The sequence below is a fragment of the Pinus tabuliformis genome, chromosome 9 (assembly GCF_031772625.1).
Source record: "Pinus tabuliformis cultivar Carrire ecotype Pingquan chromosome 9, CPIR1, whole genome shotgun sequence".
NCBI classification, from domain to species: Eukaryota; Viridiplantae; Streptophyta; class Pinopsida; order Pinales; family Pinaceae; genus Pinus; species Pinus tabuliformis.
Window position 1 is genome coordinate 711,571,258 of NC_142307.1, and position 14,532 is coordinate 711,585,789.

The following is a 14,532-nucleotide window of genomic DNA, read 5'->3' on the forward strand; positions in this document are numbered from 1 at the left end:
TTGTATAATCTGTTGCTTCGAGTTCCAATCTGGGCCCTCTTTTTCCACCTTGGATGCTTGACATATACTCTATTACCAATGAACTATACATCATATCCCTTATCTCGTAATTGAGGGACAGAAATCAAATTCATTCCCATACCTGGCACATGCAGTACATTCGTGCCCTGAAGACTATCCCCTGTTGCCGTCTGGAATATAACGATTCCTTTTCCTACTGGGGTGCACTTCGTCATGTTACCCATTGTGATTTGAAAATTCATATGTTCCTCCTAATAGCTCGAGAAATATTCTCGTTCTCCAGTCATATGAGTTGAAGCCCCGCTATCAATGTACCGATCCTCGACTGATGCGAAACTTGATAGGCAAACAAACCCCTCTTCCAGCCTAGAAGCTAATTGGGAAATATTCTGATCCCTACTATTCTCCATGCCCTTTTGCTTTGCTTCCAACTTGCCTGAACCTTGCTCCAATACCATGTGAAAATTTGTTGCAATAATTGATTTATTTCTCCTACTTATTTATGATAAGTTATTTACCAATACTTCAGCAAATACCAAAATAAATTTAGTTGCAGACTTCACAAACTAGAACTGAAAATTGAACGGCAAGAGAAACATCAGCATATGAACAATCACATTGACACACTTGTTTTTGGACAATCGTCCTCGGAAAAACCCAATGTGGGAAAACTAGTGCAGCAGATCTGAGGATTCTTATTATTGGCAGTGAATATCTGAATACAATCTAGGATGCTCATCTAGCAACCCTTTATAGAGAAAATACTATCGGAAAATTTGAGTGAGTTTTAACTCACTTCCCCTGGCAGAATTCTGGTTGATCTGGCACAAGACTATCTGACCCCGACCATTTTTGCTGGCTCTAGTCAGCCCTACGTCACCTTCTTTGACCTCTGCGTCGGCTCTCCCAGCTGTGCCAGCAGTTCCGGGCAGTTCTGGATTATGCATGACAGGCAGCTTTCTGCTCTGCGTTGGCCCTTCTAGTTCTGCATCAGGACTGCGTGGGCCCAGACTGGCCCAACGTCAGCTCTCCCAGCTACTGCGTTGCCTCTCTGCAAGCTCTCTCCACCTCTTTGTGTGTTTCCAAATGAACCCCAAGCCTCCATTTTATACTTTTCCTGATGAGTCTTCAACGGCCAAGATTAAGTCTTTAATCAACAGCTAAGATTAAAACATGACTTGATTCGCCTTCTAGATCATTCTCACCCATATTTTGATGAATACCCATTAATATTTTAATTTCCCCAAGTTTAGACTTAGCAACTCCATTAAAAATATTAATTATTTTAATAAAATACAATCCAGGTGGAATTTCACCAAATGGTTTTTGGGTTCTTTAGAATTCATGTGTCTTAGCGTCTCCACCAATTTTCAAGGCTAGAGCACTTCCGATGCTACCAAAAACTAACAGCATCAAATATGTTGGAGCTGCGTTTCGGATCAACTTCACCATTTGATGGGATGACACAATCTGATTTTTAGGTGGTTGAAAACCATATAACTTATATTTTTGTCCTTCCCATCTAAACTTTATAAATTGTTTTTGATGGTTGGCAGAGTAAGTGCCTAAGGTTTGTAGCCATTGGACACCTAGGACCACATCCACTCCTCCAAGCAGTACAGTGTAAAATGGGGATTCTAAATTGTAATCTTGAATCTGCAATTTAACCTTATGGCATTTTCCTACTCCAATTTTCTTTCCATCTACTACCATCACTTTCATATTAGGCATTGGATATGTGAAAATGTTGAGCCTTTTTGCAAGATTTGAATCCAAAAAATTGTGAGTGCTTCCTATATCTATTAGAACCATTACATTGTTCTTTTTGATATGTCCTTTTAACTTTAAGGTTTGGGGCTGGGCTATTCCTATCATGGCTGATAGTGATACTTGTGGAACATTTTCATTGTCTAATTTTGGGGAAAATTGTTGAGAATCCTCAACTTCTTCTATGTCTGATTCTTCACTATCTGAATCATTGGTTGCTTCACATTTATATAAGTTCTTGGTATCCTTTCCCTTAAAACATTTGTGTCTAGGGTCCCATTTTTCGCCACAATGTTTGCATTTACCTTCTTTTATTCTTTGCACCTCCATATTAGATTTTCCTCCTTCTCATAGATGTCAAAAAACATACTTTGTATTTTCCATGTCAAAAGTTTGGAGAAACCTTTGCCTTGAATATGATTTTTCAACTTTCGATAGCGGTATTCTTTCAAATTTCTTTTCTACAGCTTTTGCTTTCTGTCTTGCTTCTTCTATAGTTGTAACATCATGAAGCTTAAGTTCATTCTAGAGATACGGTTTAAGTTCGATGAGGTGTGATTGAATAAGGAATTTTCTGATAATTCAGGTACTCGTGTAGCTAGTGTTTCTCATTCTCTAGTATACTCGTCCACATCTCTTTTGTTGTAATCTGATGAGTTTTGAGAATAACTCTTCTTCCTTGACACCTTGGAATCATTTAAAGAAAGCATCTATGAATTTACTCCAACTAGTTGCATATGTTTGTTGACTTCTTCCACCACATGTACCAATTATATGCATCACCTTCAATCTACATGGAAGCATGCTTGATTTTTTCATCATCGTTGTCAATATTGTAAATTTCAAAATAATCCTCTACCTTATAGAATCATGCTACACTGTGATTCTCATTACCATCGAATTTCGACATCTCAAGCTTTAATCTTTGTTAATATCTGATAATCAATGGATTCAATGAAGGAATTTGGTTTGAAATCAAAATATTTTGAAGATTCGGTATATTGTTTTGTGGATCGAGTATGGTAGATAAATCTGGAGATTCGGGAGTGTGATGTGAATCTAACAGTTTGATGTATTTGAAGAGTCTTGTTGTTGAGTGGTTGCATTATTCTTTGATTGAAAGATCGAGTTCAACATACTTATCACTGGATTGTGATTACGATCAACGCAATTTCATACATCTTCGTGGTCTTTTTGAATGGCATTATAATTTTGTTGGAGTTAATTCTCTAAACTCTGTGTTTTCTCCTGGATCTTCACAATTTTTGCGTCATTCTGGTTGCAACTTTTCTCAAAATCTTCCAATTTTTTTACTAAATTCACTCATCGTCATTGTTCGAGTCACTAGTGGTGTATTCCGTTCCAGTTTGACTCGCTCTATATGTTTTAATTATATATATATATATATATATATATATATATAGTATTAAGTTAGTAATTAATAGCTATGAAAAATATATACTAACAAAAATATATATATATACTAAGTTTTAATTATCAATGTTGTAGTAATCGTTATCAGGATATTATCGATGAGGGGAAAAAATTGGAAAAAATCGTAAAAATCGGAAAAAAAAATAAATAAATAAAATAAAATAAAATAAATAAATAAAAGATCGGTAAAAATCGTAAAAAAAGGCAAAATATTGGTAAAAATCGGGAAAAAAACGTAACATACAAAAATATTCTTTTTTTTTCAATTTCTTTAATATCTAAAGCATCTACAACATAAAATAAATACATTGACACATAAATATGATAAAAGAACTAATATATAAGATGTGTAATATCATTTCTAGTGCTACATCACACATAACAGTGAATCATGCCCTGAATAGTAAGTCCTGACTCCTGAGTCCCAACTCAGCCTCAAAATATCAACAAAAAATATAATAATGTATCTCATATCATGAGTCATAATGTCATATACAATGAAATGAACCAAATAGCTAAAGTCTAATACCATTGATTTCCTCTGCCCCTCTAGATGTAGATGCCGATGGAGTTGGCAGTGGACTCTGCTGTGCTCTAGAAGCTGAAGAACTAGGATCTACAAGAGGTAGACCACGTCCTCTACTAGTGACAGGGGTAGGCTGGGTAGGTTGTGTCACCTCCTCCTCCTGTTGCTCCTCCTCCTCATCAAAAACATCGTCGAAAAAAAAAATTATTTTTTTTCCAAAGATTTTTCCCAAAAAATCGCGATTTTTTCAAGTCATCACAATTTTTTTGCGATTTTTTGTGAAAAAAATTAGTGTAAAAATCGGGCGATAATCGCCAAACTCAAAAAATCGTGATTTTCCAATTAAATCGCGATTTCTGCAACACTGATAATTATAGCTATAATTAATATTTTAATAAATTAAATATTTAATTAAACTTACAACTATACTAATTAATTTATTAACGTACACTATATAATAAAACTATGTGGTATATAACGACGGGTCATGATTGTTGGTCAACAGTGTCGAACAAGAAAGAAAAAATGGTGGGGGCCAGGATATTGGACAGAGGTGTGATGGTTGAGGGTTACAGTGACGGTCGAGGGTTATGGAATAGGTTTTGTTGGTGGTCTAACACAGTGACAAGGACAGTGGACCAGGAGCAGGATAAGGTTAATGGACGACAGAACAGGGTGACGGTGGGAGAGCATCACGGGCAAACGAGGAGTTGTTAGGACGTCGCAGCGGTCGAAGGTTTATGGTGGTCAAAAGAAAACAACAAGGTTGAAGATGGCAGAAACAGTGGAACAAGAGCAGATCACGGCAGATGCGTCAGTTACTGCGAATGTAAGGTGCTGGCTCTGATACCAAATGTTACAGAGACACTTGGTTGTTATAAAATAAAAGATATATATATATATATATGATATGAGAAACTGAATGATGATGTTTACAATGACATCCCCTGGCATAAATATAGCCTCGGTGCCTTTACATGAGGGTCATGATCTTTTGATCGTGTCCCTTCTTCCTAAATTAATCACCATTAATATACATTTTATTTTTATGCATAACAAATCTAGATCTCTAGCCCCTCTACATTCTCTTGGACCCAGCACACGCTCACTGAGACGTTGCTCTCAACCTTGTGTTGTTATTGTGTCTTTGCCTCAACCCTTAGGCTCAATTTATTACTTTTCCAAGTTAAGATCAACAACCAAAATTAGCTCGTCAGTTTAACAGAAGATAAGTTACTTGACTTTAGTTAACTTTCTTATCTTTATCTTTCTTTACTTAACTCAAGTCCCAGTCTTAAATTTAGCTTGCATTACATGCATATCTCATGCATGTCACGTGCAACTCATCTGCATGCATACAACTCACTTGCACACTCTGCATGTCGCATGCAATCAACATGCAAACTCCGCATGTTGCATATAGTCAACATGCAAACTTTACATGTCACTTGCATGTTACATGTTGCATGCAAGCTCTCAAAGAGGCAAAACAAGGTCCTTCTATTCAAGACACAAGGCTAGAAATACATTCCTAAGCTACAAAAATCAACATTTCCTCCTAGTGAGGGAAGTACTTCTGGAAGAACCTCCTCCACCTGGATCTGTCTCCAATCTCACCATGTCATCCGTTGTTGTAGCTTCTCCCTCTGAACTAGAAAACATCCCTGATGCCTAATCTGAAGACCTTTTTCTGCCAACCATGCTCCTAGGATCCTGCTCCTAAGCACCCATCAATGTTAGCTCATACCAACTAGTCCTAACAAATCTGGAAGAGGTTTCCTGCCCATCTTCCAAACTAAAACACTAAGTCTGGATCTGTCTCCAATCTCACCATGTCATCCGTTGTTGTAGCTTCTCCCTCTGAACTAGAAAACATCCCTGATGCCTAATCTGAAGACCTTTTTCTGCCAACCATGCTCCTAGGATCCTGCTCCTAAGCACCCATCAACGTTAGCTCATACCAACTAGTCCTAACAAATCTGGAAGAGGTTTCCTGCCCATCTTCCAAACTAAAACACTGAGTCTCCAGTATCAACTCAGTCTTCAGAGCCTCCTGCTCAATCTCTATCACTAACATCGATCTTGTGCTAAGTCCTTCTAGCACGACTGTTGGTCTTATCTCAGTCCTTGGAGATACCCATGAACTTTGTTTCCAATCCCCTGACTTGTACGGTCTCCCTCTCCCTCTAAGGGTTGACTTTCACCAATCCAGTTGGTTGTAGTTACTATCTCTCGTACCTGCTACTGGCTGCTACGAACTCTGTCACCAACTGCTCTGATACCATGTTAGATTTCCAAAACCTAGCACCCAACATTGAATCCCAAGCAATAAATTACTGAATAAACACACAGCTAGATTCCTAACGAAAATATTAAGCAGAAGAAATTAACGATCTAAATCACATGAATCACAAACAGATTTCTGCCCAAAAAATCAGTTCATCATTAATAAAAATTTCGAACTTACTTAATGGCCCAACTGAGAAAATTCATATTATAGTATTCTAGATCTGCTCTCTCGTGCAAATCTAGATCTCTGACCCCACTACACTCTCTCGGACCCGACACACACTCAATGAGATGCCACTCTCAACCTTCTGAAGTTGTTGTGTCTTTGCCTCAACTCTTAGGCTCAATTTATAACTTTTCTAAGCTAAGATTGACAGCCAAAATTAGCTCGTCAATTTAACTGGAAATAAGTTACTTAACTTTAGTTAACTTTCTTATCTTTAGCAAATTTTTACTTTACCTCAAGTACTAGTGATAAATTTAGCTTGCATTCCATGCATATCTCATGCATGTCACATGCAAGTCATCCACATCCATGCAACTCGCACACTTTGCATGTCACATGCAACTCATTCGCATGCATGCAACTCACTTGCACACTCCACATGCTGCATGCAATCAGCATGCAAACTTTGCATGTCACATGCAACCAACATGCCAACTTTGTCTGGCGCATGCAACTCACATGCATGCCTTGCATGTCACATGCAAGCTCCTAAAGAGGCAACACAAGATCTGTCTAGTCAAAGACACAAGGCTAGAAGTACCTTCCTGAACTACAAAAATCAACAACGTTGACAATGGTGACACTCCCAAAGTTGCACTTTATCTAGGTTACCTAGTGAAGCTTTGTACTAGGGTGCTAGATTTTGATGTAACAAGACACTGGATTTCACTCTAACATGACTCTTTCAAAAAATGAATGGAACCAATTGTTGAATTAGTCAAACTCAAACAAGTCACCGAGTTAGACACACGACCAAAATTTTATAATCATGACAAGTTGCTTGATAGAGGAACCAAGGAAAAAAACGAAACACTAAAGCTAACAAAACCTTAACTTACTTTCCTAGAAGGTTTTGTCACTTCTTTTTTCCTCGTTTCACTTTTCGGTGCTTGCATTTAGAATTTTGGAGTCGATTTATCTGTGTTATAGCTCTGATACCACTTGTTATAGATCTAACCCGGAAATACTATATATCTAATATGAAAATATGAGATAATGCAAATAAACCCAGAAATAATATGAAATGATTCTTTATTGATCAAACCGTTAAGGTAGGGCAACACCATATATTCACTCCTTAAGGAAGGAGAGCACTCCACAAGCCATATGTCTGTTCATACAATAATCCTTGACTATTCTCTCCATGTGGAGTCTATAGCCTCTATATAGGCCTCATACATACAATACCATGGGTCATTACCATGGTTCCCTCATACCATCAACTAATACCATGGGCCCATTACATTATTACTAACTACTTGTGGTCCCCTACATGATATGGGTTAACCACCTTATTTATTACTATGGCCCATCCCATTATTACATTATTACCTTGGGTACCTCCCTTGGTACCCCATATTATCCCCCCTAGGTATATAACATTCCACCCCCCTTAGCATGTTTCGTCCTCGAAACATGAGAAGAACACAAATAATAAGATCTACTCAAAATAATAGTCCACTGGTACCATGCACGTGCATCTAGCCATCCAAGAGAAAGGTGAGCCCTCGATCTCGCTGGTGTCTCGCTCGCTTGAGATGGAAGTTGACCGTGGCAGCTCTTCTGTGCTGATGTGTAGTAGGCGGATCTTCGCTCCTCGCTATCCATCATACAGGGGTTGTTGTCCTTGTGGCTAATTGGTTGCCATCTTGTTGGTTGTTTTCTTGCGAGGTGATGTGGGTGATGATATGTTGAAGTTTTAACCCACGGTGTCTTCTTCTTTAATTCACCTTGCTGTGGTGCTTGTTGTGGTGTCTTCTTTTCCAATATGACTTCAACCACTGAGCCCTCCTCTGATGTATCATCACCTGTAACCTTTTCTTCTTCAGCCTCTATTTGTGTTTGATTGTCGATCATCAAAGGCTCATCATCTGATATGTCAGTCCCTGGAACATCTTCTGCTTCAGCCTCCATGTGCTCTACCTATTTATTGATGGAAATATCATGTAATGTAATTTTCTTCTTTTTATACCAGAGCTTCAAGAATTTCTTCTGTACATTAATATTGATAGTACCCGCAGATTCCATCCAAGGATATCCCAAAACAACATCCATATTATCTATTTCTGAAGTATAAAAATCACCATGCAACACGTACTTATCCATAGAAATCTTCAAATCCTTGTACACTTGAACATCCTCATCATCCACCTATGTGTTTTCAATGTGTTTTGCAGGAATTTGCAATGTTTTTGCCAAATTAGCATTGATGAAATTATGCTTGCAACTAGGATTTATAGAAACAATGATCTTCTCTTTCTCAATCAATCCATGAACCTGCAATAAGGAAACATCAGTAAAAAATAACCCTTTAGGTTTCTTGGTTTCCTTCTTTTCTATCAAAATAAAATCTTTGCTAGGCAATGTGTCTGTCTGTGTGAGCTTATCAACAAGATTAGTTTTTCGGCCAAAGTGGTCCATAATAGCTTTTGTGAATATGTCCCAAGTCAAAAACCTTCCATTGGAACGTTGATGCTCTTGCCACCATTGTCGTCTTTCATTGTCTAAGTACATGCTTGCCACCATAAGCTGGGTTTCATTATCTAAGATGTTATTCAGATTGAAATACTGCTCCATTTGTGAGAGCCATCAAATTTATACAAGTCCCTCAAATTCCGATCTGGGCCCGCCATCACAAAAAATTGGTGAAAATGTGAAATGGTCACAATTCTGTCAATATTGCTCAGAATCCCTATTATAACCTGTTTTTGGAAATGGAACAACCATTCTGCATCTGCCCATGTCATAAAAATCCTGATTTAGACACTGGAATTTCAGATCTGCACTGCTACTCTCCCGCTGTCACCCAAAATTTCTAAAAAAAGAGCTAATTTTAAATCAGCGATATCTCCCTTATCCGGACTCCGATTCGACTGATTTTTTTTTTTAATTTGGGTATTTTTCACAAAGAATCCAGATCTACAATTAGATTTTGCAGATCTTGCACCAAGACGTCCAGATCTGTGCCGCAAATCCGTTACCCCGAAAATTCTCTGCAACCCCACTGATTTTTAAATCAGCGACATCTCTTTCATCCGGACTCCGATTCAGCCGATTTTTTTTTTGAAATCGGGTATTTTTTCACATAGAATCCAGATCTGCAAATAGATTTTTCAGATCTTGCACCAAAACATACATATCTAATATGAAAATATGAGATAATGCAAATAAACCTAGAAATAATATGAAATGATTCTTTATTGATCAAACCCTTAAGGTAGGGCAACACCATACATTCACTCCTTAAGGAATGAGAGCACTCCACAAGCCATATGCCTGTTCATACAATAATCCTTGACTATTCTCTCCATGTGGAGTCTCTAGCCTCTATATAGGCCTCATACATACAATACCATGGGTTATTACCATGGTTCCCTCATACCATCAACTAATACTATGGGCCCATTACATTATTACTAACTACTTGTGGTCCCTTACATGATATGGGTTAACCACCTTATTTATTACTATGGCCCATCCCATTATTACATTATTACCTTGGGTACCTCCCTTGGTACCCCATATTATCCCCCCTAAGTATATAACATTATCTCATATTTTCAGATCTGATCTATAATATTCTTGGGTTGGATCTATAACAAGTGGTATCAAAGCTACAACAAGTGGTATCAGAGCTACAACAAGTGGAATCAGAGCTATAACAATCTGCCTACTCATAGAGTTGACTTGGTGTTGAATTAGGACTAATTTGAATAATTTATGTGTTTGGAATAATGTCTTTAATTTTCCCGAGATTCCCTCGGGTTTTGTGACTGACCAAGTCAACCCTAAGTCGAAGGACACACTAAGTCCAATCTCATTCTGAGTTTGATTACTTTTCTCAAAAACATATGGAGAAAGTAATTGATATGATATACCAATACCATTGCTATGATGGTGGATGATGACTTGAATTCTAAAATACTCATTAACCAAACTAGCAACAGTATGTAACAGTGTCCAACTATTTTGTACCTATATTGTCTCTTCATTCCTACTCCTACTATTTCAAATAGAATTGTCACATGTCTTTTTGTATTTCTCCCCTCATGAATTCTCTAGATGTTTAATATTTGAATGGAGTTAGATATGATCGTAACAGTTTAAGCTGCTACTTAAAGTACAAACCAGAAGAAATGAAAAAAGCAGAAAAGTGAGAAGAAAAAGAGGCAGCTAACACATAGAATTAACTAATAAACAAAAGAAGCAGCAAAGAGCGCATATTTACCAATAACTCAGACTCGCCCCCCCAAAAGTTTGGGTGCTGAATTTTCTGGCAATATCTGCCACAAAAGAAATATGATCAGACAGATTCACATTCTCATTGCATGCATTATCATTATGAACTTAAAAGACTTAAAATCCATACTACTTTTAATCTGATAAATGGAAACATGAATTAGACAAGGAAATATATAGATCAAATCATCTTAGCATGCCCTCACACTCACTGCTTCAAGGACTCCTCGACTGTTATTGCAATAAGTGCTTCTTCATATGTGCGGCGTTCTTTTTCACTTCCACATACAGCTTCACTTACAGCCACTCGCAATTCATCTGTATTCACAAATAGGAAATCCAGCATGAATAGAGCATCCCATACTGCTGCATAGCATTTCCATGGAGAATCGTGATGAAGTGAAGAAAACATCAACAAAAATCAAGAAAACTTATTATATCTCCACTTCTAGTTTCTAAAGCGCACTCAAATAATGTCGTGCATCTTCGTAAGAATATATTGTGCATTTCCTATGCACTCCTGGTACCATCATATAATTCACTACAATTATCAACGAAGTGAAGGAATGCTTCTGAGGCTGCAACATGGGTTGTAACTAGTAGAAAATTATCTCTAGTTCACTTTGGAATTGAGTTTTTCAGGAAAGGAACCAGCTCAAATGCAAACCAGCAAGTACGTGGCTTCAAAGGTAAATTCAGTGTCTTCGTAGCCGTGCAGATGATGAGTGCCATCAATATGCAAGAGAATCTAATGTTTTTAGCCAATACCATTCTGCAATCACAAAGCAAACTGACACTTGAAGCTACTTGAACTTTTATGTCAAAGCAACTGTACTACAAAGTACAAACTGCTTCCAGTGATGAGGTGAAACAACGGGAATGTTCATAAAGCAGAAACTTTCAAAAATAGAAGAGATAGAATTAATGCTATAGATACCATGCAATTCATGCATTCACTGAAAAACCCCATACTGTTAGATATTGTAATGTTTATTTTATCTAAGTAATTAATGCTATGTACCAAAATAAGAGTGCCATAAATTGGAAATAAGTCACACATAAGAAATGACATTTATGTTTATGTATTTATGTTCATGTAAATTAGATGAGTGGTACCTAATAGGAATAATGGAACTTGCTAGATATAAACACCACTTTATGTAATTTGATACACATTAATATAATACATCTCTCTTTCTTGTCTCCTATATCTTCTCCACAGAATAGTTTAACATGATATGAAAGCCCTAGTATGTGGCATAGGGCAACCTCAAAAAATTTTGTCAAGACAAAGTATGGCATAACCAAGGAATTTAGAGAAAGTGACATAGAATTGCAAAGGTGAAGAAATAAAATGAGTTACACATCCATGCCTATGTTGTGGGGTAGGAATCCTCTTCCAGCACTTCACTCCATAAGCACACTCCTAAAGGGAGCATTTAAGAAGCACCCTAGGGAGTGCATTTCTTGAATGCTCCCTTCTAGGAGCATGCTTCCTCAATAAAAGTTTCATTTCCTGCCATTTTAGGGAGCACTCAAGGAGCATCTCTACTGAAGTCCTCCCTAAGAGGTCCCTGAGCAATTGCAAAATGCTCTTGGGAGGGAAAACAGTGCTCTCTCAATGCTCCTGTGCAATGAGGTGGACTTGGAAATTTTTTTCGTATGTGTTTGGGAACGAGGTCAATGTTTCAAATGGTTCCAAAAGGCACGGCTAGAGTTTTGTAGGATTAAAACACTCACTCACTCCATTTTTCTCTCATTCTATTTTTCGTTTAATTCAACATTGCAAAGAGTGTTTTGAGTGGGCTTCTTGCTAGTTGTTGAGGAGATTGAAGGCTGCCATAGGGAGATCGAAGGGAAATTGGACATATTGGAAGGGAGATTGAAGAACTTGGAAGCAAGATTAAAGGCTACCATACCATTTGTAAGAGATTGGAAGAAAGATTGAAAGCTACCATCTGTGAAAGATTGGAACAAGGCTGCCATAGTTAGATTGAACCACCATTGGAAAGCTGAAGGGGTAGTCTCTAAAGTCCATTCTTGTTTTTCTAAAAAAATAATTCCATGTGTTGTAAACTAGTATATTATGCTATGTTGAATACTTGAATGGTCTCTTCTCCTACACTTTCTGTTATGAATAAATATTCATAACATGACATATATAAATATTCATAAATTAAATAGTAATTAAATATTAAATAATTAAATATCAATAATTAATAATTGAATGTCCATTAATTATCAAAGGGCATTATTGTCAAAAGACATGAATTTTAAAAGGAACCTTGTGGCCTGTCAACACCTATTAAGGTGAACCGCCCAAGGCATTGTAATCTATCATTCAGTGTTCAAGTTTAATAAAAAAAATATTATAAATTTACAGAGTGTAAACGTGAAGGAAAAACAGTGCACATGACTAGTTTTCTTGTTTCAGTGGTGTCAGAGCCATTGAATCTTCCCTGTGTTGGTTTCACTCACCCATGTGTCCCACACTGTCGTTGAAGACCCTCACCCATCCGTCCCTCTTGACGCTCGACCTCCTATCCATCGTTCATTGCTCCCTATCCTCGACCCCTGTCCACACTCCACGTCCAACGAAACACTACCATCGTCGTTCCGCGTTGCTCTCAATCCGTGCCCTGCGTAAAATGCTCAGCCACGCTGCACTGTGACCCATGACCCTCCAATCATTGCCATCCAACAATCCTGATAGATTTGTCCCCTATTGACCATGTTGCTATTCATCCGACTCAATACAAAGCGTTGTGATACATCGTGCCTGCTGGAAGTCACAACTTAATATAATTTAAATTATTTCATGTTGAATTAAAACTCGGCCCATGACCTTGAATAAGTGATATATATATATCATGACCTTGAATAAGTGATATATATATATATACACACACACACATATATATATATATTATATACAAAAAAAATTATAACAATAATAATATTATTATTATTTAATTAAAAAAAAAATTGGGTCTACTAAGAAAAAGAAAAACAAAATGGGAAGTAGCAATGATGATGCGAATTCAAGGAAATTTCAGGAGGAAATCGATATAATGCGCCAACACCTTGACAATGTCGAAAGCAGCAGGATGAATTCGGAAAAGGCCAAGATAGGATAATTAGTACTCAAGACCAAATGGCAAATAATATCACAAAAATAGAGAACATGATAAGCCACTTAATGGGAGGAGTCAATCCACTTTTAATCCCTTAATCACTCAAGAATCACCACAGAGTCTTGTTGTTGCTCAAAATGTATAGGCACTGCGACAACAATTCAGGTCGGGGGTTGTTATCCTGATCCCCAAACTTTCCGTTTAAATTGTCTCCCAACAGCAGACTATGGGGGGTAGACCCTACGGAAATGATATAAAGAACAACTAGTTGGGAACCAGTTAATTCAAGAGACACAGTTGAGAGGCTAAGTACTTGTTTAGATATAGCAAGATTTTAAGGATTCGATTAGATTTATAAGATTTGAAACTAGTGCCTTATGGAGTCAACACTCTTGCTATGCACAAATTAGATGCCAAGTTGCCGGATGGACAACTGCTACTTTAAAATGATTAACTATTCTAGGATAATGCACAAGGAAAATGAGTGAATCTTGGGGTAGGATTGCTTGTGTGCTAAAAAAGATTTTCCAATGGTTAATATTATAATTACACCACTGATATAATTAGTTTCTCAATTAACCAAGGCTTCTTGACACATGAGAGCTATTTAAATGCTAAAAATTATTAGACAAGTGACGAGATTGATTAATGCAAACACTCCTTACTGATTTTGAAAGATGTGTAATCAGATCTATCAATTTTATGAAGAGATAGTAATATGCTTCAAGCCAAATCATTCACCAAAGTATTAATGTCTTTTCTAAGAGTGAGCAAACTGTGAGACGAGATATGCTATTGATCTTACTGCTAAACTAAAATCACAAGAATACTTCTTCAATTTAGTTGTAAAAGCAATATGATGGCAAAAATATGTGACGACTGTAATTATGCTTTAT

The 14,532-nt window shown here is 37.2% G+C and overlaps 1 protein-coding gene across 2 annotated transcripts in view; it reads right to left on the reverse strand.

The window, feature by feature from the left end:
* Window positions 1-14,532, reverse strand: part of LOC149150677 (Cysteine proteinases superfamily protein) — a 261,323-nt gene that overhangs the window by 163,474 nt on the left and 83,317 nt on the right. For both annotated transcript variants that reach the window (XM_089441185.1, XM_089441186.1), the window contains exons 5-6: window positions 10,715-10,820; window positions 10,492-10,546 (exon numbers count right to left, since the gene is read on the reverse strand). In XM_089441185.1, the coding sequence (XP_089297311.1) occupies window positions 10,492-10,546; window positions 10,715-10,820 (161 nt within the window). The remainder of the gene's footprint in view (window positions 1-10,491; window positions 10,547-10,714; window positions 10,821-14,532) is intronic.